This window comes from Carcharhinus amblyrhynchos, chromosome 2, assembly GCF_965287045.1.
Source record: "Carcharhinus amblyrhynchos chromosome 2, sCarAmb.v2.hapA, whole genome shotgun sequence".
Taxonomy (NCBI): domain Eukaryota; kingdom Metazoa; phylum Chordata; class Chondrichthyes; order Carcharhiniformes; family Carcharhinidae; genus Carcharhinus; species Carcharhinus amblyrhynchos.
Genome location: NC_137325.1, coordinates 136,151,879 through 136,179,875, shown reverse-complemented (window position 1 = coordinate 136,179,875; position 27,997 = coordinate 136,151,879). Strand labels below are relative to the sequence as shown.

Sequence of the window (27,997 nt, the reverse complement as noted above, 5' to 3'; positions counted from 1 at the left end):
GGATAGCCCTGATAATAAAGAATGTCATAAGGACATTGGTGAGGAAAGATCTGGCCTCAGATCATGATCATGTCAATATGGGTGGAAATTGGGAATAGCAAGCAGCATAAAATATTGGTGGGATTAGTTTTTTGGCCTGACAGTAGTTATACCATATGACAGCACTAAACAAGTTCATGCAGTTTGTCACAACTGAAATGTAACAACTATGGGGGACTTTAATATTTATATAGACTGGGACAATCACTGATAAGAATGGTCCAGACAATGAGTTTGAAGAACATTTTTGTGACGGTTTCTTGAGCAGTATGTAGTGGAACTAGCTAGGAAAATTGCTAACCTAGATCTAGTATTGTGGAATGAAGCATGGTTAATTAGTAATGTCATAGTAAAAGATATACTGGGAAATGATGATCAAAATACTATTCACTTCCATGCTAAATTTGAAAGTGACATATTCCAACTACAAACTTAAATCTTAAACTCAATTACATGGGTATGAGGGGAGAACTAGCTAAAGTTAATTGATTTGCTTTATTATTGTTACATGTATTAGTATACAGTGAAAAGTATTATTTCTTGCGCAACACAGACAAAGCACACTGTTCATAAGGAAGGAGAGTGTAGAATGTAGTGTTACAGTCATAGCTAGGGTGTAGAGAAAGATCAACTTTGGTAAAGTTGTAATGTAGGAAATGAGATAGTGTAAAATGGGGAACAGGCAAACAGAACTGACCAGGGTTGCACAGATAAGTACAGCCCCTGGGAATAAAGAGTCATGTCCGAGCAATATCCAAGATTAGAAAATCTTCAACAGGTTGAAGGGACTTGACAAGGTAAATACTAAGATGGTGTTTCCCCTAACTGCAGAAGTAAAGCATGTAGGCACAGCCTCAGGATATCAACCATTTAGGACTGAAATGAGTAACTCTTTTCATCCTAAGGGTTCTGAATCTTTAGAATTCTCTTCCACAGATTTTGATGGATGCTCTCGCATTGAATTATTCAAAGCTGAGATCAATAGATTTTTGATCTTTCAGGGAATTAGGGATATGGGGAGTAGACACGAAAAAGGAGTTGAAGCCAAGGTCAGCATGATGGCAGAGCAGGCTCAATGGACCATGTGGTCTACTCCTATCCCTATTTCTTACGTTATGTTCTTATTATACTGAAATTGAGCAATCTGATTTTGCATGAAGCGTAAAAAAGAGAACAGCTCTCATTTCTAGAAGCCTGCGTTATATGTTTATAGGATGCCTCAGAAGGAAACATGAATGCTGGAATAATCATTAAGCAGGAACAAGCATTAAGCAAATTATGTTGGAAGTGACTAAGATTATGATTAACAATTTTTTGTTTATTCAATTAGTCTTTTGCCATAAATGCATGACTTCAATGTTTACGAAACCCAATAAAATGCAGTATCAGTCTCCCAAACAGGGAGGTCACAGACTAATCCCCCTTGCTTCAAGTTTCTGGAAATGAGAGTTAAGCAACTGCACTCAGAAAAGTCGGAAGTAGGAAGTGACAAAGCCATGTTTCCGCAGTAATGCATAAGACTGATATTTCAATACACTTGCCAGAGAATTTGCTATTTTAAATGCATGGGTCATGAATGCTTTGAAGCATTTTCTCTACTTGTTTATCCATTTCAGCAAGCACGTACAACATTTAGTGAACTAATCTTTTCCTTCCCTTTGCATGAGCATGTGATGAAGGGGATGAGACGTAATATAGTACCTCTGCTTTCATCCAGATCTCCATCCATGTCTCTGGACTGTTCAGACTGAGGATCAGGTGGAGTTTGCAAGACAGCCACACTGTTCTGATTTATGATCTTTAGTTTCAACTTTGGCTTGGGTCGCTTCCGACGTGGTGGAGCAATACTGAGGCTTTGGAGCTGTGACATACCCATCTCAGTCAGACAAACACCATCCTGTGTATATGTCCGTGTTGGTTCTGTTTTCCAAGTAAATTATAGGTATTACTGAGTGATGTGCAAATGAGATAGGAGATTTCTACAGGTTCAATTTGGAAACCTTCTGTCGGAGGCATCCAAGAGCTGTTCATGACTTTCACTAAGTTTTATACTTTACATCAATAGACCCGGTTTTGTAACACAACTTGATGAAGCCAATTCACTATTTAGGGAATCTGCCACAAACCCATGACAGGCCAGTTGCTAGTTCCAGTTAATGTACCTTAGGATTTTACCAACATGAGGAACTGAGTCAGAGACGAGAAAAGAGTATCTGGCCTGTTGAAACTAGTACACAGACTGCCCATAATGGCACCTATTGTGAAAATCCAGAGGTTTTGCTTCTGTTCTATTTGATATACATTTCCAAAATTTAATTAGAAAATACATTTTTCCTCCTGCCATCTTCACTTCACTGCCTTACTCGCAGAATTTAAAGCTTACATTGCTCTGATCTTTGTTTGTGGGATTCTCACATATTCAATTCTATTGCACTTTTTAATCTATCCCTGGTAAACTGTGACCATGATGTGGATGTGCCGGCGTTGGACTGGGGTAAACACAGTAAAAAGTCTGACAACACCAGGTTTTAGTCCAACCGATTTATTTGATAGTAAAGCTTGTGCGTTTATTATCAAATAAATCAGTTGGACTAAAACCTGGTGTTGTCAGACTTTAAACTGTGACCAGCCAAAACAACATTATCAGTATTCTCTATTTCACTAGAAAATGGCTTGGTATCATCCAACCTCTGGTCTACAGCAGAACTCATTGTCAGTCTCTTCTCAGTGTCTGCGCTCAAATAATCCTGGCCCAGACCTTGCTCTGTACCATAGTGTGAAAGACGTGCTGGTTAGGTACACTGACCTGAACAGGTGCCAAAGTGTGGCTACTAGAAGAATTTCACAGTAACTTCATTGCAGAGTTAATGTAAACCTTACTTGTGACTTATAAATAGACTTTACAGCCTCTAGCTATCCTTCATTATGATAGAAAGTGAACACTAAAGTAAGGATGTCATGCTTTAATTATATAGGGTACTGGGGAGACCACATCTCAAATGGTGTGTCCACTTTGGTTTCCTTATTGAAACAAGGATATAAATGCATTGGAGGCAGTGTGAGGAAATTTACTAGATTAATACTTGGAATGAGTAGGTCATCTTATAAAGACAGGTTGGGCTTGTTTCCATTAGAATTTCAAAGAGTGAAGGACGATTTGAAGTATACGAGATCCTGAACAGTCTTGACAAGGTTGATGTAAAGAACCAGGACCAGGGGCACTGTTTTAAAATTAGAAGTTTCCCTTTTAGGACAGATGAGGAGAAATTTTTTCTCAGTTATGTGACTTTGCCTCAGAAGGATTAATTGAATATTTTTACCACAGAAAGGATTCTTGTTAGGCAAGGAAATTAAAGATTATCCGGGGTAGATGAGAATGTGGAATTTGAAATACAAACAGATCAGCAGAATAATTTTGGGGGGCTGAATGGCCTACTTCTGCTCCTAATTCACATGTTCGTATCAAAAAAGCTGTCATTTTCCACCTTGAATATATTCAGTGACTCAGCAGCCACTCCTTTTTTAGATTCCATGTACCAACCACTCTTAGAAAAGACCTCTCTCTTAAAAGGCCTCTTATGCTTAAACTGTGTTCTATAGTTCTAGTCTCTCCAGGAAGTGGAAAACCTTCAGTATCCTCCCCTATCAAGTTCCCTCACAATCTTGTACGTTTCAATGTGATCACGTTCTTCTAAAATTTCAATGGGTATTGGCCTAATCTATTCAACCTTCATAGGAAAGCTCCTCATCCCAGGAATGAGTTGGGTGAACATTTACTGAACTACTTCTAATGTAGTTGTATCTTTTTTCAAATCAGGAGACCAAAACTCCTAACAGTACTCCTGGCGTGGAATGATTAATAGTCTGAACGATGAGAGCAAGACTTCCTACATGTATATTCCATTTCTTTTGCACCAAAAGCCAACATTCCATTTGTCCTAATCACTTGCTGCAGATGCATACTAACTCGTTGTGAGTTATGTATCAGGATGGCCAGATTCCTCTGTATTGCAGAATTCTGAAATTTCTCTCTTTAAATAATATGCCACTTTTCTATGCTTTCTGCCAAAGTGGGCAAGGTCACATTTTCCACATTACACTTAATCTGGCTATTTCTTTTGTCTATATTTCTTTGCAGACCAACTCCTCTATACAACTTACTCTGCTACCTATCTTTTGTCTTCGCCAAATTTAGCTACCATACATTCAGTCCCTTCATCCAATTAACTGACATAGATTGTAAGTGATCAAACCTGAACTTTAGTTTGTGGACTGTCTTATCTCCCAAGCTAGGCAGTCTAAATTCAGCTTATTTTTCTGATCACTATACAATGATGACTGCTATAAAGGAAGCATATGCAAATGTCAACTGAAGCTGGAAGCAAGCTTTGCTGCAATGCTTTCATTGGTAAATGCCCAACTATCACCATCACATTTCATTCTGGTGAAGCACCATTCTGCAACTGGTTCCTCTGAAATTATGCAACTCCTCAACTTTATGACAGAATGGGAGAAAATTGGAGAGGGGAAGTAAAGTACAGATCAAATATTTCACTTCCAAGTCTGGCAATTTACCTGGTTCTTTCGTCTTTACAATAAATTGAGGTGTTACCAAAGATAACTCAGTCCCTTCTGAGGTAGTCACTGGGACAAAAGAAATTAAAAACCTGTTAGCATCTTTGTATTTTCTTACAGTCACTCAGACTGAATTCAGCACAAAGTTACCAAAAATGATCAAGTTTTTGTTTACAAAAGACGTAATTCGCCCAAGTTCCAAGTTACAATTTTAAGGCTTTTTAAGGAAAAAAACCATTAAGCAAACTGGTTTAAAATTGCAACTTTTACCTGGAGAGGCCATTGCATATTGCCTACATGTGAAACAGTCATAGCCATTATCTGCTGCGGTCTCCACTTCATCTTCTGTGTTCAGGTTCTGGCAAATAGCGTGAATCCATCTAGAAAATAAGGACAACCACAAATCAGATGTTGAAAGTATTGTAGAACAGGTATTTATATTGTGTCAATGTAAACATCCAGAGGGAATACACAAGGGAGAAACGGACACAGACCTGACTCATACATATTCCACTCTCAACCCCTCACTGTCAAAATAAACAGCCTTGGAGCCAGTAGAATTGGCCATTTTTCCAGTGCTTCCTTTTTCTCATTCCGTTTACCAGGCCAGAATATCTGATTTCATTAACAGAAGCAAGATGGGACTGTCTGGCACTGGGAGAGTGAATGGCTGAGGGGTATGGACAGCTATGAAGGGACAAAAGGGAAGGAGTAGTGAAAGGAATGGGTGGCAACGAACAGCAGTGAAATGGAGAAGAAAAGGATAGAAGCTGGTAATGGCACCACTGTGGAGAAAGACATCATTCTTTCAAACTCAAGAGTACAGACCTAAACTGCTCAATTGCTCTTCACTATTGTGCACCAGTAGTGGAGGAAGTAATTTATAGATGAGGTGCCAATTAAGTCAAGTGTGTGATGGCTTTGCCCTGGATGGTGTTGAGTTCTTTAAATGTTGTTGAAGCTGTATTCATCCAGACAAGTGAAGAGTATTCCATCACATTTCTGCCTTGTCGACGGTCAACACATTTTGGGAGACAGGAGGTGAGTTACTCACCACAGAATTTCTAGCCTTTGATCCCCTTTCTTATTTAGCCATGAATGATGCTTCTTTCTCCTACAGTATCTTTCGCACTGATATTATCTTTGCCAAGAGTTAACTGTATCTCTACTGTCCTACATTTTAACCTAGTTTCCCAGTTCACTTTAGCCAACTCTGTCTACGTAGCCATTTACTATCTTTATTCATGTTTAAAAGACTACTCTTTGGACAACACTCCATGCCTTCAAACTGAATGCATGGAGTGCAATTATGTTATGAATGCTGTAACCTAGAGGTTCCTTCGCTATGAGATTATTGATTAATCTCACTGCACGTTACCAGGTCTAGAGTAGCCTGCTCTCTGGGTGGCGGTAGGATGTACTATTCTAAAAAGATTTGTCCCAAATATACACTATGAATTCATTTCATGGCTACCTTTGTCAATCTGATTCACCCAATCTACATGTAGATTAAAGGTCATGTTTATTTTGGTACCTTTCTTCCAACTTCCACCAACATGTATTTCTTACTGTATGCTCTATACTACAGTGTAATTACTATTAGGGGCCTGATAAACTACTCCTGCAAGTGATCTCTTACTTTTTCTATTTCTTATCTTTACCCAAATTGATCTACATCTTGCACTTTGAAACAAGGTCATTTCTCCTCTCTGTACTAATTAACAGAGCTAGCACACCAGCTTTTCTTGGCTTCCTAGTCAAATCTCTTCAATATTTAGGTTCCAACTTTGGTCATCTTGCCGAGCCAGTAATGTGCACATCCCAGGAGTGAATTAAAAAATGTTTGAATAAATAATGATCTATTTCAACTGTTCAAAACTGAAAATGCATTTTTTTTGTGGAACTATCCATAATGTGTTTAAAACAAAGTCTTCCAGGTAGCAAAGCCTTAAACTAATTCAAAAATGCATCAAATAGTTTATGACTTCAGTGTGTAGGTACTTAAGTTTTCATCCCTACAATTGAAGCATTTAGCAACAAATAAAATGCAAAGCCATGTAAATATCTGCTTTCACACATCACTGGTTCACAATTAGGATCATTCTTCAGCTGCTGTCTATTTAGGACTCCTGTCAGCTATGGCGTAAGTTTCTAAATTGACATGTCTTGTTAAGGAGCATGACAGCAATGTATAAGATCTTCTTAAAAGGCTGGGACTATCCAATAGACTGTTCCAAGCATTGCATATTTCCTTCTGTCCTATTCTTAACTTTGAAATGGGTCTAAGCTACATCCTCAAGATGAATTGCAAGTTGGGACAGGGTTCATTATTGTAATGATTTTTTTCTTTTTATTCAGTCACAGATTGTGGGTATCACTGGCAAAACCAGCATTCGTTGCTTGTTCTGAAATGCCCTTCCACTGGACATTTCAGAGATAAATTAATATCGCCATAGTCCCAGATGACCACTGATTGCTTCCCCCCTGAGGAGGAGAGCTGATTGGTAGTGACTTGACTGGATGACAGCACACCTTAGGCGAGGAGCAACGTTGAGAAGGCAGGCCAATACAGGAACTGAACCCACGCTGTTGGTGCTGTTCTGCACCAAAAGCCAGCCATATAATCACTGAGCTAAACAATTAAGAGTCAACCATATTGCTAGAGTCACATGTAGGCCGCGCCAGATAAGGACAGCAGATTTCCTCCCTCAAAAGGACATTAGTGAACTAGATGAGTCTTTATGACAATCACCATTAGGACTAGCTTTATACACCAGATTAATTTAATTTAAATTCTATCAGCTGCTGTGGTGGGATTTGAACTAATGCCCCCAGAGCATTAGCCTGAGCCCTGGATTACGAGCAAAAAATTCAAACTCTTTGTTTTCTCATTCACATTTTTCTGTATACAGAAACAATAAAATTTACCATTGCCCTACCTCACAATTGAAAAGCATTTAATAGCTTTGAACACAAAACATGTAGGCTTGGCCAGAAAATATCTTCCATAAAGGACAATAGTGACCCAGGTGGGACTTTACAAGAATTCTGCTGACTGCAGGGTCACCCATTACGATGCTAGATTTTTATTCCAAATTTACTAAACCAAATTTAAATTCCCTCCCTCATTTACAGCAGTAGTGTTGCCAGATATTTTTCCAACTTCTAATTTAATGGACAATTTTAGAGAAGTGTGAGAAACAGGTGGGCTGTCGCCAAAACCACAATTTCTCTGTTGAAGGTACAGTAACTGGAGTTTAAGCAGTTAAAAAGTAAGTTGCTTGTCCCTTTGCTGCATCCTTAAGACAGTAAGTAGTTCAAATGAATGAACAGGAGGGCACAAGCTGTAATTGTAGATAGTTAGGCTAATGGAAGAGAAAATTGTAGACGTGAATTAAACTGGTGCCCTCAATTTAAGTAATAATAGATAGCTGCTTCCACTATACTGCAGAAGGTAAAGGCAACTGAAAGACAAACCCATAGGTCAATTGGTTCACTATATTTAATTCTAGAATCCGATGTTATTTAATACCACCATTTACCCACCAACTCTGACACAATTTGACTCATTAGTTTGTTTTTCTGGTCCTTCCAGATTGTAAAAATCATCATCCAGCACAAGTAGTGGTTGACCTCTCATCACAAAGGGTTACAGAGATTCTATTTCTGTACTGTAAATCCTAAGTCAGACGTGGGGAGCATGGCAATGAATCAGAGAGGTTTTTCAGGGCTTACAATGTAGGTTGATGGAAGAAGAACGGAAAGCATTATGAACATAACATCTGTGGTGGCTGATATCTCGAATGCTATATGGTCCCATGTGATCCTTGCCGGTTTTTCTGCTCCACTCAAACCTATTCCCAATTATTCTCACGCTATGCATTTCAACCATTCCCCACGTTAGTGAGTTCCACATTCTTACAGCTCCTTGGGTAATTTCTCCTGAACTCCCTACTGGATGGCTTTGCAACTACCTTATACGAATGGCCTTTAGTTATGCCCTTCTTCACAGGAGGAACTATTCTCTCTGAACCTGAATCTCTCTGTCAATCTTCACCCCCTCTCCATCCTCCCCCAACACCTTAGAAACATTGAAAAACCATAGCACAATACAGGCCCTTCAGCCCACAAAGCTGTGCCAGACATGTCCCTAACTTAGAGATTACTAGGCTTACCTATAACCCTCTATCTTACTAAGTCCCATGTATTTATCTAGAAGTCTCTTAAAAGACCCTATTGAATCCACCTCCACCACCGTTGCTGGCAGCCCATTCCATGCACCCACCACCCTGAGTGAGTGAAAAACAACCCTGACATCTCCTCTGCACCTACTCCACAACACCTTAAACCTTTGTCCTCTTGTGGCAACCATTTCAGCCCTGGGAAAAAGCCTCTAACTATCCACTCGATCAATACCTCTCAACATCTTATATATCTCTATCAGGTCACCCCTCATCCTTCGTTTCTCCAAGGAGAAAAGGCTGAGCTCCCTCAACCTATCCCCATAAGGCATTCTCCCCAATCCAGGCAACATCCTTGTAAATCTCCTCTTCACCCTTTCTACTTTCTAAGGAATAAGTGACCTTGCTATTCTTCCTACCAGAATGTACTACCTCACATTTATCTGTATTGAACTTCATTTAAGATCATAGAATAGAATCCCTACAGTGCAGAAGGAGGCCATTTGACTCATCAAGTCTATACTCAACAATCTAACCAGGCCCTCTTGCCTTCACTCCCCATGTTCACCCTGCTAGTTTCCCCTGGTACTAAGGGGCAATTTAGCATGTCCAATCAACCTAACCTGCAAACCTTTGGAGTGCGAGAGGAAACCCACACAAACACAAGGAGAATGTGGCTAGAATTGAGCTTGGGTTCCCAGTGCTGTGAGGCAGCAGTGTTAGCCACGGTGCCAGCACTATGTACTGGCCACTACTTTATCATTCAGTGCAGTCACTGGGAATAGAATCATAGACTTTTACAGCATGGAAACAGGGCCTTTGGCCCAACTCGTCAATGCCTGCCCTTTTTTAAACCCCCAGGTTAGTCCCAATTGCCTGCATTTGGCCCTAAATGCTTTTTAAAAGACAAAATTGTACCTGCCTCTATTACTACTGGTGGTGGCTTGTTCCAGACACACACCGCCTTCTGATTTTGGAAAAATGGCCCCTCTGGACTCTTTTGTAATATCTACACTCTCACCTTAAACCTACGCCCTCTAGTTTTAGAATATATGAAAATATGAAGCTCAGTTCTATTTAAACTTTGCTCTGCTAGAATTACATGCACATAGAATTTTTTGCTGCAAAATAACTCAAGTCGAATTAAGTTTTTTTAATAAGCAGAAAGTGATAGACATGCAAAAATCAGTCAATACCTGCACGAGCAAAGATGTAATGATAATTGATGAGGTGCTTGTACTCAAACTGCAGTAACATGCTGTTTCCTCCGTAAAGATACCGACTGATCTGCTGTGCATTTCTCACATTTTCTGCTTTTATTTCAGGTTTTCAGCAGTTGCAGCTTTCCCTTTTATTTTGTAGTTTCTTTTCCTATATTGGTGTTCATTCCACCACTTTCAGAAAGAATATTTTATATCTGATTCTGTCAAGGAATGTCAACACACCTTTCATGTGGCAAGTGCCTTGTTTAGCCCAAATGTCTTACATTGACGCAAAGATACAGCAATGGACATTTCTGGACTAGTTTTTTGACAGCATCCTTTGTTAATGATGTAAGTAATTTATGATGTATGTAATTTATGATATTTGTAATTATAGTTATGTACTCATTATAATTCATCGGTTTCAGTTTACCACTTCATACAGTCCATATGTTAGAAATATATTGGATGCACCCACCTGTCACACTGCCGACATTGTATAATAAGCTCCTCCTCCCTGTAGTTCTTATTGCAGACTGGGCAGACAGCCAAGCTGGCACAAGGAGCACACTGCGTATAATTGTTCTGCCATTCACACTTGAAACCAGGTGAGGTTGCCCCACACTGCATGCATGAAACACACCTACAAAATTAAGAGATAGCTGATTGCAACACAAGAGTATGGTTGACCTCAGCAGATAGATCTTGAAGAATCTTACAATGGTCCAGTGTTTACGGATTGAATAGTAAATACCAAAAAGATTAGATATCCCAGAAACAGCAATAACTTATGCAAAGAGTTGCTTTTGGAGAAAGAACACCATTTTCTTGCCACTTCATCTCCAAAAAATTGGTTTTAAGTAAGAATGGTCAAACATTTTAAATTCAATCGTGGTATAAATAACATCCATATAGTTATACTTAAACCAAAGTATGAAGAACATTAGTCATTAGATCAACTTTATTGACTAATACATATTCATTTTAACAGGACAGAAAGCGTGCACAACATGAAAACTAATGGGTTACAATTTATAAGCAAATTGAAAGCTTTCTCAAAGCTAACTTCTATCTTGTTGCTAAGTTAATTAAGCCTTCATTGGCCTTCATAATGGATTCTTGTGGAGCGGCACAGTGGTTAACACTGCTACTTCACAGCGCCAGGGACCCAGGTTCGATTCCTGGCTTGGGTCATTGTCTGTGTGGAGTTTAGAACATAGAACATTACAGCGCAGTACAGGCCCTTTGGCCCTCGATGTTGCGCCGACCAGTGGAACCAATCTAATGACCCTCTAACCTAAACTATTCCAATGTTATCCATGTGTCTATCCACTGACCATTTGAATGCCCTGAAAGTTGGCGAGTCCACAACTGCTGCAGGCAGGGCATTCCACACCCTTACTACCCTCTGAGTAAAGAACCTACCTCTGACATCTGTCTTATAACTACCACCCCTTAATTTAAAGCTATGTCCCCTTGTGTTAGCCATCACCATCCAAGGAAAAAGGCTCTCACTGTCCACCCTATCCAATCCTTTGATCATCTTGTATGCCAGACTTGTCCATGTCTCCCTGTGTCTGCGTGTGTTTCCTCTAGTGTCCAGTTTCCTCCCACATTCTCAAAGATGTGCTGGTTAGGTGCACTGACCCGACTGGTGCTGGACTGTGGCGACTAGGGGATTTTCACAGTAACTTCATTGCAGTGGTAACATAAGCCTACTTGTGATACTAAAAAATAACTTTTGTTTCTCAAGTTGAAATATAATTATTTAACACAAAATATCTACACTATTTAGAAATAAAAATCAAACTCATCTTTAAGTACACCTTCATTTTTAACATTTTCAAATATATTGTACCTGAATGTCAGAGTGTTACTGCAAGTTCATTTAACTTGCTTGATATTGCAGTGAGACCTCCTGGCCAATTACAAGCCCATGACGAATCAGAAGAAAACGGAAGACTCCTCCAAAGTTTTAATTCAAAAAGATCTCATTAACAATTCCAAATAACATACTCCCAAGCCCAGCTGAAAAGGACTAGTGAAAAACAATCTCAGTTTCCAGACCCAGTTACTTCCCAATTAACTATCCTTGAGAATGAAAGTTTGTTTATTATGGACTTCTGAAGCAGGCTTATAGGGTCAGGATTCTGTTATTTACTTCTCTACAATACTGAGAACTCCAGGGCTCACACGCTTCCAAAAATAAAGTTACAGTGCAAAATAAACATTCCTTTTACTGAAAAACATTTAAATTGAAAGGTACGGGTAATGTCTTTAAGCCTGCAGTGATGGCGGGGGATTCCTGAATCTTGGAGAGAACAAGCTTAGGAATTGGCCAGAGCTGAGGGGAGTACTCCATTGCCAACAGTGGAGAAAATAACTACTACAGGCCTCACTGAATTACACCTAGCAAATCTTCATTTGTCTCACCATCACCCAGCCCTATTTCCTCAATGCACTCACTCCCTCTCTGTTTGGGAACCTGTGACATAGAAGCTCAGGTTTCCAAAGGATGAAGTAGCTATTCCTGTGGCTCATCCTTTCGACCCCAAGTCACCTGGGTCAATGTCTTCTTGAAGGTAAGCACAAGATAGATTTTAACCTGCACAGCTACTTAAGAGCATTCTTATTGTCAATTATATTGAAGTGTATATAAGCTATATGAATTAGAAACAGCAACACCTTTATGCCAATAATTTCTTGTCTGCTCAACAATTTGGCATTACCACAATTTGGTCCAACTCTTGCACATAGCCTCATGCCCAAAATGTGAACGATTTGGTTGATGCCAAGCACAATATGATGCTCCACATCAGATAATTCCCCTCACTTAAAAACACGCCTGTTCCTCCAGCTTGCACATCCCCAGGTAGCTATGTGTCTCCTGTCAAAAGCACCAAATGTAACTGTTGCAACATGAAGAGCCCATTTCCACATTTTCCTCCCAATCTGTAATCAATCGGACTTCATTCTTCACTAAAGTTACTTTAGTTGCACCCTCTATGCTACCTGTATATATTAATATAAAGTCTTTGACCAGAATATAAACCTTGGTAAACACTGCAATGCCTCCATTAAACTTGCTGCCTTTCTGTGGTGTTACTTCAGACACATCTGCTGAGAAGGTGAAAATTATATTAATAGTTTTCTTCAACTGTAATACTGAAATGATTTTCAATTAATCTTTTGAAATATCTGTGATGAGTTTCAACAACGTTGAGTTTGTCACTTTAAATGGTCAGCTAGTTTCTTTAAAAATTAGGATTTTATAAAGAAGCCTACTAATTTGGTCAGGTGTATATATATCTAGGGTGCCTAAATTTATATACACCTGACCAAATTAGTAGGCTTCTTTATAAAAGCCTAATTTTTAAATAAACTAGTAATGCCCCACTGCTGCAATTTATGTTTAGGTCTTCCTTCACTTTACTAATAATATTATTTTATTCAATCATATCCCAATTACAAATTTCTCAGCATGATAGACAATTATCCAAATAAGCTATTTACTGCCTGTTTTACTGTTACTGCTTTTATATGTATTGTTTTCAACTGTACTTTTCCAAGAATATTCATCTTTCCTAAATGAACGTACCATCGACATTTCCAGCCACCTTTTGGGACTGTCTGTAAAGGTGGATCCAAGCAATAAGTGTGATAGCTGATGTCACAATCATCACAGAGAAGCAAACGACCTGGATCAGAGGCTTTCCCACAGGACTCGCACACTGTACATTCTAGACATCGCCAGCCTTTACTCAGCACCACTTTGGTGATCTGCAGGAGAAGAAAAAAGTCTCAATGCTTATCCTCCACATCAAGTTTACGTTGCAGTCTACACCCTCAGTCTACTGACTAGGAACATGAGGTGGTATCTAATAGAAGAGTAGACCCCGATGCATCATTCATAAGCTAGCCATCCACACATAAGCACCAATTTGAAAATATTTCTATAATCACTGTCTGCAGCTAAACATATTAGCGCTTGAAAGGTGAAAAAAGCTGCTCTATTAGCAGTTAAGACTAATAAATGGTGAACCTGTTTGACAAGAATCAGAAGTAAGCTTTATATATGGAAAATCCTCTATAGCAAAGAATACTCTAAGAAGTCTCACAATACCAGGTTAAAGTCCAGAAGGTTTACTTGGTAGCAAAAGCCACAAAGAGTGGCTTTTGTTACCAAATAAACCTGTTAGACTTTTACCTGGTGTTGAGGGACTTCTTACTGTGTTTACCCCAGTTCAACGCCAGCATCGCCATATCATGACTAGCAAAGAATACTGCCAGAGAAAATTTTAAATATGCTAATTAAATGAATAGGAAAAAGTATTTGCAAATACATCTAGAAATGCAGTCATGCCAAATGTACTCCATTTGGCATATGTTGTGTTTCACTACTGCAATATATATGCACTAAATAACTCATGTTCAATCTCTAACTTATACTGAGACGGTTAACCTTAACTAGGGCTGCAAGGGAATCAGTGAAGTTGGCCTCTGAATCCTCGGAATTGTCAGCAGAATTGTACCTTGGCATAAGACATCACCTTCAAAAGGAGACTGTGGTTTCAATGTTGCTCAGGGGCCAGGGGAAGGAGAGGGGAGGGTTGCAATATTAGAAGATATCGACTTAGAGCTCCCAGATCTTTACCTAGGCAGCACAATCACACTGAGTCAGCACTCAAGTGCGAGAATGGCATGGCCTGAACTTCCAGGCTGAGAGCGGTAATTGAATATGCAAGACCTGGGTATTCATTTATTTGAAGATTGTTCTGGAAGATGGTCCCTGCATCCTGCTTTCATGTAAACTGTTTACTATCCTTCTCTGATCTGTCAGTTTCTGTGGTTCTTAAAAATCAAGATCAATCTACATTCTTCCTGTCTTCATTGACGAGTAGGAGCTGGAGGAAATATGGGAGGTGTAACTTTTAAATGAATAATGAATTGAGGTTTTTGATGTGACTGTAGAGATTATACTTGGTTCTGAAATCTTTGGCTTTGATCTCTGAAAAAGTAGGATTGACTTTTACATGAGCTATATGAAAAAACATTTTTTCAAGCCAAAAACCATGGGTTAGATTTTTACACAAGTTCATGTACACAGTATAAGAGAAAAGGCCTTTCTGCAAGGCAACATCAGAGCAGTATTATCAAGGGCTCAATGAAGATATTTTTAGTCAGCAGATTCAAAGCAAATGTTGAGATACCAAAGGTACTTTGGAAAAACAGAATGTTTGCAACTTAAGTTGAGACCTGAAGAGCTATGTAAGTTTCACAAAGGAGGCCTTTCTACTGGCTCTTTGATAGAACCATCCAGAACAAATCCTGCAGCATTCCTCCTCTCCCATCCTTGTATCTTCCTCTGCTACAGCCATATACCCAAATTCCCTTTCTGCCAGGAAGATAATTAAATTCATCAATTAGTTAATCTCTTAAAGAAACAACATACAACCAGGGGAATGCAGCAATTAGTGTTGTATGTATTAGCTGACTAAATCATGAAGCATGTTAACAAATTCTTCCTTTGTTTCACTAGACTGATCTGTGCATAGTGCTAAAGAAAATTACATGCAACAATAAAATTTGCAACTTTTATGGGCGAGATTGGCTTTAATAAATTCTCCTCTTTCCTCAGTTGGTGATTCACAATTACTTCAGTTACAGACACCAAGTCTGATTCAATTTTCTCACTATCTAATACTCAGGTATCAAGATATTGATGCATGCAGCAAATATCAAATGTTGACCATAAACTAAAGTGTGCTTCCTGACAGGGAGAATGTCTCTTCATCTCAATTACCAAGGGCAGATGTGGGGAGTGTTGGTGAAAGGCAAACTGACATTTCAGTTTGTAAGTAAGCATGTCGTCAAAATTTACAGATTAAATGTGGGACTCATTTCAGTCCTTCCTAAACATTTGAAGATAATCAATTTTTAAAATTCAGAATATGAATTTTGAAACAGATGTATCTATTGAAAATCAATAATTTGCAGTCCTACTGCAACAAGTTTTGCTAAAAATTGTAAAGGGTTCCAGAGGAGCAATATCAAAGGTGAGAGTCATCTTGTGATGATTAGAGGTTGGAAAGTTGAGAGTATTGTGGAACTGGGAAGGATAAAACAGGACGTAATAGAGATTTTCAAGTGAGAGGTTTTAATAGGATAGGTAAATATAAACTATTCCCTCTGGATCAATAAATAATCAGAAATTATAGATTCAAAATAATTGGCAAAACATTTAGAGGGAAGATGAGAATTCTTCCACTCAGTTGCAGTGATTTTCTTTTTTTAAAGCTTTGTTCACAGGATTTGGATGCCAATGGCTCATCCCTAACTATTCTCAAGAAGGTTGAGGTGCTGAAGTCTGTGTGAGAGCATTCCAACAGTAATTATACTCTATTATAGCTGGTTGGTACAACTGAGTGGTTTGACAGGACATTTCAGAGGACAGTTAAGAGCCAACCACATCACTGTGGGTCTGGAGTCATGTACAGGTCTGGCGCTTTTACAACATAATGAAACTAAAATGATGCAGATGCTGGAAATTTTAAATAAACACGAAGATGCTGCAAAAACTCAGTAGTTATGGCAGCATCAGTTAAAGTTATGAATCCATATGACTCTTTTTCAGAGCTGAAAAGAGGTAGAAATGCGATGGACGTTGAAGAGGGTGTGGAACAGATGAAGACAAATAGGACAGGTGGGAGCTTAGGAGAGATTTGACAAATATGATGGGCGCAAAATAAAGAAAGTGGTAATGATTGTGTTAAAGGATGAAGCTAATAGTACATAAAAGGTAAGATAGCAGAATATGTTAATAGCAGCACAAAGGGCGATGCTCTCTGAAAGCAAAGAGTTACAGACTGGACCTGTGGCAGGAGAAGATAGAACATGAAACAGTACAGCACAATACAGCCCTTTGGCCTTCAGTGTTGTGCTGAGCTATGTCTAAATCCAAGATCAAGCTATTCCACTCCCCATCATTCTGGTGTGCTCCACGCGCCTATCCAATAAACGCTTGAAAGTTCCTAAAGTGTCCAACTCCATTATCATAGCAGGCAATGCATTCCACACCCCAACCTCTCTCTGATTAAAGAATCTACCTTGGACATCCCTCCTATATCTCCCACCATGAACTTTAAAGTTATGCCCCCTAGTAACAGCTACATCCACCCAAGGAAATAGTCTCTGCACATACACTCTATCAATCCCTCTCATCATCTTATAAACCTCTACTAAGTCACCTCTCATCCTCCTCCGTTCTAAAAAGGAAAGCCCCAGCCCCCTCAACCTTTCCTCATAAGACCTACCCTCTAAACCAGGCAGCATCGTGGTTAATCTTCTCTGCGCTCTCTCCAATGCTTCCACATCCTTCTTATGGTGAGGTGATCAGAACTGCACAAAATTTTCCAAATGTGGTCTCACCAAGGTCCTGTAAAGTTGCAGCATAACCCCACAGCTCTTAAATTCAAATTCCCTGTTAATAAGTGCTAACACACTATAAGCCTTCTTCATGACTCTATCCACTTGAGTGGCAACCATCAGAGATCTGTGGATATGAACCCCGAGATCTCTCTATTCCTCCACATTCCTCAGAACCCTGCTGTTGACCCTGTGATCCACATTCAAATTTGTCCTGCCAAAATGAATTATCTCGCACTGATCAGGGTTAAACTCCATCTGCCACTTTTCTGCCCAGCGCTGTATCCTATCAATGTCTCTTTGCAGTCTACAAGAGCCCTCCACTTCATCCACTACTCCACCAATCTTGGAGTCATCAACAGGTTTTACTAACCCACCCTTCAGCCTCCTCTTCCAAGTCATTGATAAAAATCACAAACAGCAGAGGACCCAGCACTGATCCCTGTGGTACACTACTGGTAATTGGCCTCCAGTCTGAAAATTTCCCCTCCACCACCACCCTCTGTCTTCTACGAGACTGTCAGTTACTTATCCAATCAGCCAAATTTCCTTCTATCTCACACCTTCGTATCTTCTTCATGAGCCTACCACGGGGAACCTTATCAAACGCCTTACTAAAATCCATGCATATGACATCAACTGCTTTACCTTCGTTTACACACTTAGTTACCTCTTCAAAGAATTCAATCAAATTTGAGAGGCCAGACTTACCCCTCATGAAACTGTGCTGACTATCCCGGATTAAACTGCATCTTTCCAAATGGAGGAATGGGATTGGGGAAAGAAAATCAAAATGGAGGACAGAGTTTATGGTCTGAACTTGTTGGACTCAATGTTGCGTCCAGAGAGCTGTAAAGTGTCTAATCATAAGTTGAGGTGCTGTTCCTCCAGTTTGCATTGGGCTTCACTGAAACACTGCAGCAGGCCAAGGTCTGAAATGTGGGCATGAGAGCAAGATGGTGAACTGAAATGGCAAGTATAAAAAAGGTCAGGATCATGTGTGAACTAAGTGAAAGTGTTCTGCAAAGTGCTCACCCCGTGTTTAGTCTCCCCAGTATGGCCACATTGGGAGCAACGAATGCAGCAGACCAAGTTGAACAAAAGTGCAAGTGAATTGCAGCTTTATCTGGAAGGGGTTTTTACAACAATTATGTAGTCAACACTAATGACAGATTTATTTAATTAACTGAATTCAAATTTTCCACTGCTCTGGGGGCATTTGGACTCATGCCTCTGTCACATCAGTTCACAGCTTTGGATTGCCAGTCCAGTAACATAATCACTGAGCACTAGTCCAGTAACTTGGATTAAAAATTTCACAACTTAAACTACATCCTTCAGATTCAACTCAAGCAGGAACATCTCTTACCTTAATACTGACACAGTAGGGATGATAACATTGGCCACACTGAGAGCAAACAAGCAGTCGTCCTTCGGAACCTTTTCCAAAGCTTCCACACACAACACACATATCCTGAAATTACATGAATCAACAAGTCAAACAATACCCAGCTATTCATGCTTATGGAGAGGAAACCTATTCTTTCAATTGATACAGGAGATTGAAATGGTTAATCACCAGAATTCTCCCATCCCGCTGCCATGCGCATGGGGAGGGGACACGACAATCATGCAAAGTTCTATTGACCTGAGGCGGGATATTCCAGTTTTGGGGTAAGTGCAGCTGGAAAATCCCACTCAATAAGTTTTTGGTGATAGCACCTCCACAGCTTTTAAAATTTCTCCAAAAGCAAGCTTTTTGGCCAGAATTTCATTGCGCTTCCAAATTACGTCCCTGTTCATCGTCCTTTCCTTTAGCCACTCTACATGAATTTTAATTTTTCATTAAGGATGCTTTATAGCTACAAGTTGATATACAAAGCAAATAAATCAGCCAAGATCCTTGAAAGTGGAGTTACAGGTGGATAGAGTGGTAAAGAAGGCATTCGGCATGTTCGGTTTCATGGTCAGAACACTGAATACAGGAGTTGGGAAGCCTTGTTGAAGTGGTACAAGACATTGGTAAGGCCACACTTGGAATACTGTGTATAGTTCTGGTCACCTGATTATAGAAAAGGATATTTTAAACTAGAAAGAATGCAGAAAAACATTTACTAGGATGCTACCAGAATTTGATGGTTTGAGTTATAAGGAGAGGCTGGATAGACTGGGATTTTTTTCTCTGGAGCGTGGGAGACTGAGGGGGTGGTCTTATAGAGGTCTATAAAGTAAAGAGGGTCATAGATCAGGTAGATAGTCAATATCTTTTCCCAAAGACAGGGGAGTCTAAAACTAGAGGGCATAGGTTTAAGGTGAGAGGGGAGAGATACAAAAGGGTCCAGAGGGCCAATTTCTTCACACAGATGGTGGGGAGTGTCTGGAACAAGATGCCAGAGGTAGTAGTAGAAGCAGGTACAATTTCATTTTTTAAAATGTGTTTAGACAGTTACATAGGTAAGATGGGTATAGAGGGACATTGGTCAAATGCGGCAACTGGGGCTAGTTTAGGGGTTAAAAAAGGGGTAGCATTGACAAGTTGGGTTGAAGGGCCTGTTTCCATGCTATAAACCTCTATGTCTCTGCAAGATCATATCATAATCACTGAAACAGAACAGAGACTGTGATCATTTCCTTACTGTTGTCGAGTTAAGTTTTTTTTATAACTTGAGTGTTTGAATATCCCGATATTTACTTCCACCCTATTATCACTGAGGCTATAGGTTGACAGTTACTGACTAAGCAGCATTCTTTTTTTTAGATGGAGGTTTGAGGCTTTTGCTACATGAGCATAACACTCTGTAATCTTCCATTCCCAGTATAAATCTTGGTCATATTATTTAAAAATCAAAAAGATCATAGTAAAGATCCAGTCAAACAGTATGTCAATCATTTATCTAATTGTAGTTGGCTTTGTACAGTGCTGAGCTTACAGGATAAGGAATCTAAGAAATAAGGATGGAGTGTTCTTTGGCCCTGACCTGGCATTCCATAATATCCTGGCTGATCATTTATATTACCTAAACTCCACCTTCCAGTACTATTTCCTATATCTCTTAGCTCCCTTATTACCCAATAATCTATTATCCTCTTTGAAAGACTCAAGGACAAGTATCTAAAGCTGTGACACAAACAATTCTAAAGGTTCACAATCATTTTGTCTAATTTATTTATTTTGATACCGCAACCGCTAGTTCTGGACTCCCAGCTAGAAACATCTTCCCGGCTTCTACTTCCTTGAAACATTTTATATCTGTCAATGAAATCACGACTCATGCTTTCGCCCTACCATATCTGTGCCGGCCAGTAAGCGCTTACCTGTTCTAATGCAATTTTCCAGCATTTGGTCCATAGCCTCGTTTGCTCTGACATTTCAAGTGCTCATCTAAATGCTTCTTAAATGTTGTGACAGTTCCCACCTCTACTATCCTTTCAGGCAGTGAGTTCCAGATTCCCATTACCTTCTGGGTGAAAAAGTTTTTCCTCAAATCTCCTCCCACTGACCTTAAATCTATGCCCCTTGGGTTATTCACCCCTCTATTAAGGGAAAATGTTCCTTCCTATCTACTGTATTTATGCCCCTCAATTTTGTTCACCTCAATCAGGTCTCCCCTCAACTTGTCTGCAACCTTAGAATAACCAGCCCCTCTTCAAAGCTGAAACACTCCAGCCCAGACAACATCCTGGTGAATACTCTCTGCACCCTTTCTAGTTCAATCACTTCCAAGAGTACGGCAATCAGAACTGCACACAGTTCTCTAGCTTCTCCTGTGGCCACAGAGGATTTGAAAATTAGCGCTGGGGCCTCTGCAATCTCCTCCCCTGCCTCGTGCAGCCTGGGATACACCTCCTCTGGGCCTAGGACTTTTCCACTTTTCGGCCCGCTAAAACCCCCTCCCTCCCTCCCAATGCTAATGTGTTCAATTATATCTCGGTTCCCCTCTCTGATTTCTATACTTGCATCATCCTTCCCCTCAGCCTAGCATACTCAACTTCTCTTTATAGGACAACCCCCTGAACTCAGGAATCAAATGAGGTCAATCTTTGTTGCATCCTTTCCAAGACAAGTATATCCTTTCTTAAGTATGGAGATCAATCCAGATGTAGTATTCCAGGTGCAAGGTCCTATATAATCATAGTAAGGCTTGTTTACTATTGTACTCTAATCCCTTAAAGGGAAAGGAAAAAGCTTGCTGCTTACACCGGATGGGATTTACCCCAGGATTCTCTGGGAGGCAAGAAAAGTGATTGCAGAGCCTCTGGCTCTGATCTTCAGGTCGTCGTTGGCCTCTGGTATAGTACCGGAAGATTGGAGGTTAGCGAATGTTGTCCCATTGTTTAAGAAGGGGAATAGAGACTTCCCCGGGAATTATAGACCGGTGAGTCTCACTTCTGTTGTGGGCAAGGTTTTAGAAAAAATTATTAGGGATAGGATTTATAGTTATTTGGAGAGTAATAAATTGATTGGAGATAGTCAGCATGGTTTTGTGGCGGGTAGGTCGTGCCTTACTAACCTTATTGAGTTTTTTGAGAAAGTGACCAAAGAGGTGGATGGGGGTAAGGCAGTGGACATGGTGTATATGGATTTTAGTAAGGCGTTTGATAAGGTTCACCATGGTAGGCTTCTGCAAAAAATGCAGATGTATGGGATTGGGGGAGATCTAGGGAATTGGATCAGGAATTGGCTAGCGGATAGGAGACAGAGGGTGGTGGTTGATGGTAAATATTCATCATGGAGTTCGGTTACGAGTGATGTGCCTCAGGGATCTGTTTTAGGGCCACTGCTGTTTGTAATTTTTATTAATGATCTGGATGAGGGTATAGTTGGGTGGATTAGTAAATTTGCTGATGACACCAAAGTCAGAGGTGTGGTAGATAGTGAGGAAGGGTGTCATAGTTTGCAGGAAGACTTAGACAGGTTGCAGAGCTGGGCCGAGAGGTGGCGGATGGAGTTTAATGCGGAGAAGTGTGAGGTCATTCACTTTGGTAGGAATAACAGATGTGTCGAGTATAGGGCTAACGGGAGGACTTTGAATAGTGTGGATGAACAGAGGGATCTAGGTGTATGTGTACAAAGATCCCTGAAAGTTGGGAATCAAGTAGATAAGGTTGTTAAGAAGGCATACGGTGTCTTGGCGTTTATTGGTGGGGGACTGAATTTAGGAGTCGCAGCGTTATGTTGCAACTGTACACAACTCTGGTGCGGCCGCACTTGGAGTACTGTGTGCAGTTCTGGTCCCCACATTACAGGAAGGATGTGGAGGCTTTGGAGAGGGTGCAGAGGAGGTTTACCAGGATGTTGCCTGGTATGGAGGGGAGGTCCTATGAGGAGAGGCTGAGGGATTTGGGGTTGTTTTCGCTGGAAAGAAGGTGGCTAAGAGGGGATCTTATTGAAACATATAAGATGATTAGAGGTTTAGATAGGGTGGATAGTGATAGCCTTTTTCCTCGGATGGAGAAAGCTAGCACGAGGGGGCATGGCTTTAAATTAAGGGGGGGTAGTTATAGGACGGATGTCAGGGGTAGGTTCTTTACCCAGAGGGTGGTGAGGGATTGGAATGCCCTGCCTGCTGCAGTTGTAAATGCGCCTAGTTTGGGGGCGTTTAAGAGATCCGTGGATAGGTTTATGGACGAAAAGGGATTGGTTTAGGTTAGTGGGTCATTGTTTTTTAACTGGTCGGCGCAACATCGTGGGCCGAAGGGCCTGTTCTGCGCTGTAATGTTCTATGTTCTATGTACACATGTTTACTTTCTGTGACTCATGTTCAAGAGCAACCAAGTGTCTCTGAATGCTAACATTTCCCAATCTCTCTTACTGAAAAAATATTCTGCTTTTTAATGTTCCCTCCCAAAGCAGATAACTCCACATTATATTTGGTCTGCCATGTTCTTGCTCACTCACTTAAGCCTGTCTATGACCATTTGCAGCTTCTTTGTGTCCTCCTCGCAGCTTATTATGCCACTTAATTTTGCATTAACAGCAAACTTGGGCGCAGTACACCTGGTCCCATCATCTAAATCATGAATCTAGATTATAAATAGCTGAGGCCTGAGCTGAGGTATCTCAATAGTCACAGTCTGCTATCCTGAGAATGATCCATTTATTTCCACTTTTTAAAAATCTGTTCACCAATCATTTGTCAATCAAGATGCAACCCCCAGTCCTATGAGCCCTAATTTTGAAGATTATGCTTTAGATTGTCAAAGGCAACTAGGTTTCTACTAATCTAATGTTTTATTATTTAACTGAGAATATTCCTTACCTGTTTTAGAGTGAATTTATCACTTGTAGAGAACAAAACAACGGTGTTGTGCATTGAGTTTTCATCCTCATCCTTATTAACGATCATCTCCATGACACCAGCCTACAGTAGGAAGTGCACAATTGGTATTAGCTATCTTTTCTGATTAAATAAACTCACATCCTTCAATAAAGCACATCAGTCAAAAGGAAGGGTACCCAGTGACTTTTCTTAGACTGCTCCAGCATGTCTCTCAACACCTGCTTGTCTTTAACACTACGGGTAGATTACTTAAAGAACATAAGAAGTAGGAGCAGGAGTAGGCCATCTAGCCCTTCGAGCCCCCCCTGCCATTCAAAAAGATCATGGCTAATCTGAAGTGGCTCAGTTCCACTTTCCCGCTTTCTCCCCATAACCCTTAATTCCCTTGTCTACCTAAAACCTACCTACCCGTGTCTTAAATATATTTAGCAAGGTAGCCGCCACCACTTCAACGGGCAGAGAATTCCAAAGATTCACCACCCTTTGATGAAGTTCCTCCTCAACTCTGTCCTAAACTGCTCCCCCCCCCCCTTATCTTGAGGCTGTGCCCTCTAGTCCTGCTGTCCTTTCTGAGCAGGAAGAATCTCTCTACCTCTATCCAATCCATCCCTTTCATTATCTTATACGTCTCTAAGATCCCCCCTCATTCTTCTAAACTCCAACGAGTACAGACCCAGTCTATTTAGTCTCTCGTCATAGTCCAACCCCCTCATCTCCAGTATCAGCCTAGTGAACCTCCTCTGCACTCCCTCCAAGGCCAAAATATCCTTGTGCAAGTGTGGCGACCAAAACTGCACACAGTACTCCAGCTGCAGCCTCACTAGTGCCTTGTACAGTTGCAGCAAGACCTCCCTGCCTTTATATTCTATCCCCCTCACTATAAAGGCCAGCATCCCATTTGCCTTCTTGACCACCTGCTGCACCTGCAGACTGGGTTTTTGCGACTCATGCACAAGGACCCGTAGGTCCCTCTGCACCGTAGCACGCTGCAGTTTTTCGCCCTTTAAATAGTAATCCCTCCTACTACTATTCCTGCCAAAGTGGATAACCTCACACTTGCTAACATTGTACTCCATCTGCCAGGTCCTCGCCCACTCGCTCAGCCTATCTAGATCCCTCTGCAGACTCCGCACAATTTGCTTTTCCACTCATCTTTGTGTCATCAGCAAATTTCGTCACCCTACACTCAGCCCCCTCCTCCAGATCATCTATATAAATGGTAAATAGCTGAGGCCCCAGCACCGATCGCTGTGGCACTCCACTAGTTACCAACCGCCAATCAGAATAGCACCCATTGATACCAACTCTCTGCCTCCTATTAGACAACCAATCCTCTATCCACGCTAACACCTTACCCCCAACTCCACGCCCCCTAACCTTCTGAAGCAACCTTTTGTGCAGGACCTTATCAACGCCTTTTGAAAATCAAGAAACACTACATCCACCAGTTCCCCTCTGTCTACCGCACTAGTCACATCCTCATAGAATTCCAATAAATTCGTCAAACACGACTTCCCCTTAACGAATCCATGCTGCGTCTGCTCTATCAAACAATTCTTCTCAAGGTGCCTCGCTATTTCTTCTTTGATGACTTAGAAGTTTTAACATTTATTTATTAGTCACAAACAAGGCTTACATTAACACTGCAATGAAGTTACTGTGAAATTCCCCTAGTCGCCACATTCTGGCACCTGTTCGGGTCAATGCACCTAACCAGCATGTCTTTCAGACAGTGGGAGGAAACTGGAGCAACCAGAGGCAACCCACGCAGACACAGGGACAACGTGCAGACTCCAAACAGACAGTGACCCAGGCCAGGAATCAAACCCAGGTCCCTGGCGCTGTGAGGCAGCAGTGCTAGCCACTGTGCCACCATGCCGTCCATTCTTAGCAGTTTATTCAATCTTTAAACAGGTTGAATATTTACATAACAATAAGACTTCCATAATCCCATGCAAGGGCAATCAATGAGGCCAATGGCTCTCTCAAGGGAATTATCCTCTGTCAGATGGCAACTCAACCCTCTACTGCACTGCAGCCTCAACTGAATGAAGAAATGGGAACGAGTCGAAAATCATGCTGGAACATTCCTGCTCTGCAAGTCCCAACATAGCCCATCCCTAAATTTATCTCAGACAAGAAGCAACGCTCTAAACACTCAGATTACTTTTCTTAATTGTGTCAGAAATTTGGTTAAGAAAGAACATAAGAAATAGGAGCAGGAGTAGGCCATCCAGCCCTTCGAGCCTGCCCCGCCATTCAATAAGATCATGGCTGATCTGTCGCTGCTCAGTTCCACTTTCCCGCCCTCTCCCCATAACCCTTAATCCCCTCTCCTATCAAAAACCCATCAACCCGCGTCTTAAAAATATTTAGCGAGGCAGCCTCCACCACTTCAACGGGCAGAGAATTCCAGAGATTCACCACCCTTTGAGTGAAGAAGTTCCTCCTCAACTCCGTTCTAAACCGCCCCCCTTTTATCTTGAGGTTGTGCCCCCTAGTCCTATTGTCTTTTTTGAGCGGGAAGAGTCTTTCCACCTCTATCCTATCCATCCCATTCATCATCTTATACGTCTCAATGAGATCTCCTCTCATTCTTCTAAACTCTAACGAGTACAAGCCCAGTTTATTCAAGGAACAATTGCAGTCTAGTCCAAAGCTGCTCTTGCTCGATAGCCACGCTTACGTGTACTTTCCGTAGGGGCTACTGAACAACAACTAAAACTAAGAACCCGGCACCTGAAGGGGACCTCATCCCACAAACCTCCCACTTCATAGGAGTTGAGAACAGCTAAATCAACTGAGATAAAGAATTATTAGACTGTAAAGGTATGTAATATTACCATAATCACAGATGATCATAGACTGCTTGCCCCTTTAAGCAGTTGTGATTGGGTGAGTGGAGTGCAGGGAAGTGTATGGTGATTTAACCTGAGGAACACCACACTCAGGTGAGGGGCAAGGCGGGGCCTTCATGAATAACCTCAGCTGGTACAGAAATTGAACCCAGACTGCTGCCATTGCTCTGCATCATTAACCAGCTGTCCAGCCAGCTGAGCTAAACTGACCCCAAGGGTAAAAACGGATGGGCAATAAATACTGGCCAGCCAACGATCCACATGTCCCACGAATAAATAAAAAAACTGGACCGTGTGATCCAAACCACTAACATGTAGTTTGGCCTGATTCATCAGTAGCAGTTTCTCCTATTGTTTATCATCTATTTTGGAAAGTTTTGTTGCGCAAGATTTTGGCATTAATACCAGTACCCACCACATCCTGATTTAAACAGCATTAGTCAAAATTCAGAACCTCACGCTGAATATCATACCAGTAGGAGAATGACACCCCATTTCCCAGGCAAGGTTAACAGAAGATCAATAGGATAATACTTTTAAAAATATGAAACAACAGGTAAATACATAAGTAAATGATATTTTTAACCTTTCACCCTTCGATTTTGCTTTCAATAATCTTTGATGAAATTGTGACTAGTGACATTACACTTGTTTTACAGAAGTACACATCCTGGGATAATGCAGCTACCAAGGATAATTCCGAAACTTCTCCAATACTGATATTAATTATTTCAGCATCATTTTTATCACAAGTCAATTCACTAGTTAAGCATTTTTGAAAATCCTCCAAATGATATTCTTAATCAACCAAAAGGAACAGTTTTCCACATAAATTGTTTCGCTAAACCAGGTAAAAAATAGGGGAGGGTGCACATGGAAGAAGAGAATTACCTCCTTAATTAGTTGTACTAGAAAAAGGATAATGATTCACCCTCACTCTCCCATTAAATCAATGAAAACTTCAGCTTTCTAAACTCAAGTGGTAAGTGGCATCTTAAAAGCTATTTAATAAAATGCAATTGATAATACTGGGTGATAATGAAATCACATGGTTCCATCTGTGAAACACTTGTGTCAAAGAAATAGGATAGGTTTCCTTTCCTCCCATCTGCTGGGCATAAAAGAAACAAGATAGTCCGAAGATGTGCAGTTAGGTGGACTGGCCATGCCAAACTGCCCCTTAGTGTCAGGGGACAAGCTAGGGTAAATGGTGTTATGGGGATAGGGCCTGGGTGGGTTTGTGGTCGGTGCAGACTCGACGTGTTGAATTGCCTCCTTCTGCACTGTAGGATTCAATGATTTTAGGTTGCAAGAATTTGCAAATGTTTCTCTAACCTAGTGGGCAGTGAAAGTTCAGTCATTGAGCATGTTTAAGACAGAGATCAACAGATTTCTAGACACAAATGACGCCAAGGGATATTGGATAGCACAGAAAA

General features: G+C 40.8%; 1 protein-coding gene across 7 annotated transcripts in view; it reads right to left on the bottom strand.

Moving 5' to 3' along the window:
- Positions 1-27,997, bottom strand: part of kmt2ca (lysine (K)-specific methyltransferase 2Ca) — a 491,907-nt gene that overhangs the window by 104,146 nt on the left and 359,764 nt on the right. For all 7 annotated transcript variants that reach the window (XR_013889503.1, XM_080213017.1, XM_080213041.1 and 4 more), the window contains 7 exons: positions 23,683-23,784; positions 18,792-18,896; positions 13,596-13,777; positions 10,476-10,640; positions 4,885-4,994; positions 4,615-4,683; positions 1,741-1,959 (listed from right to left, as the gene is read on the bottom strand). Coding sequence is in view for 6 of the 7 variants with exons in the window: in XM_080213017.1 (XP_080069143.1) it covers positions 1,741-1,959; positions 4,615-4,683; positions 4,885-4,994; positions 10,476-10,640; positions 13,596-13,777; positions 18,792-18,896; positions 23,683-23,784 (952 nt within the window). In the remaining variant the exon portion in view is untranslated. The remainder of the gene's footprint in view (positions 1-1,740; positions 1,960-4,614; positions 4,684-4,884; positions 4,995-10,475; positions 10,641-13,595; positions 13,778-18,791; positions 18,897-23,682; positions 23,785-27,997) is intronic.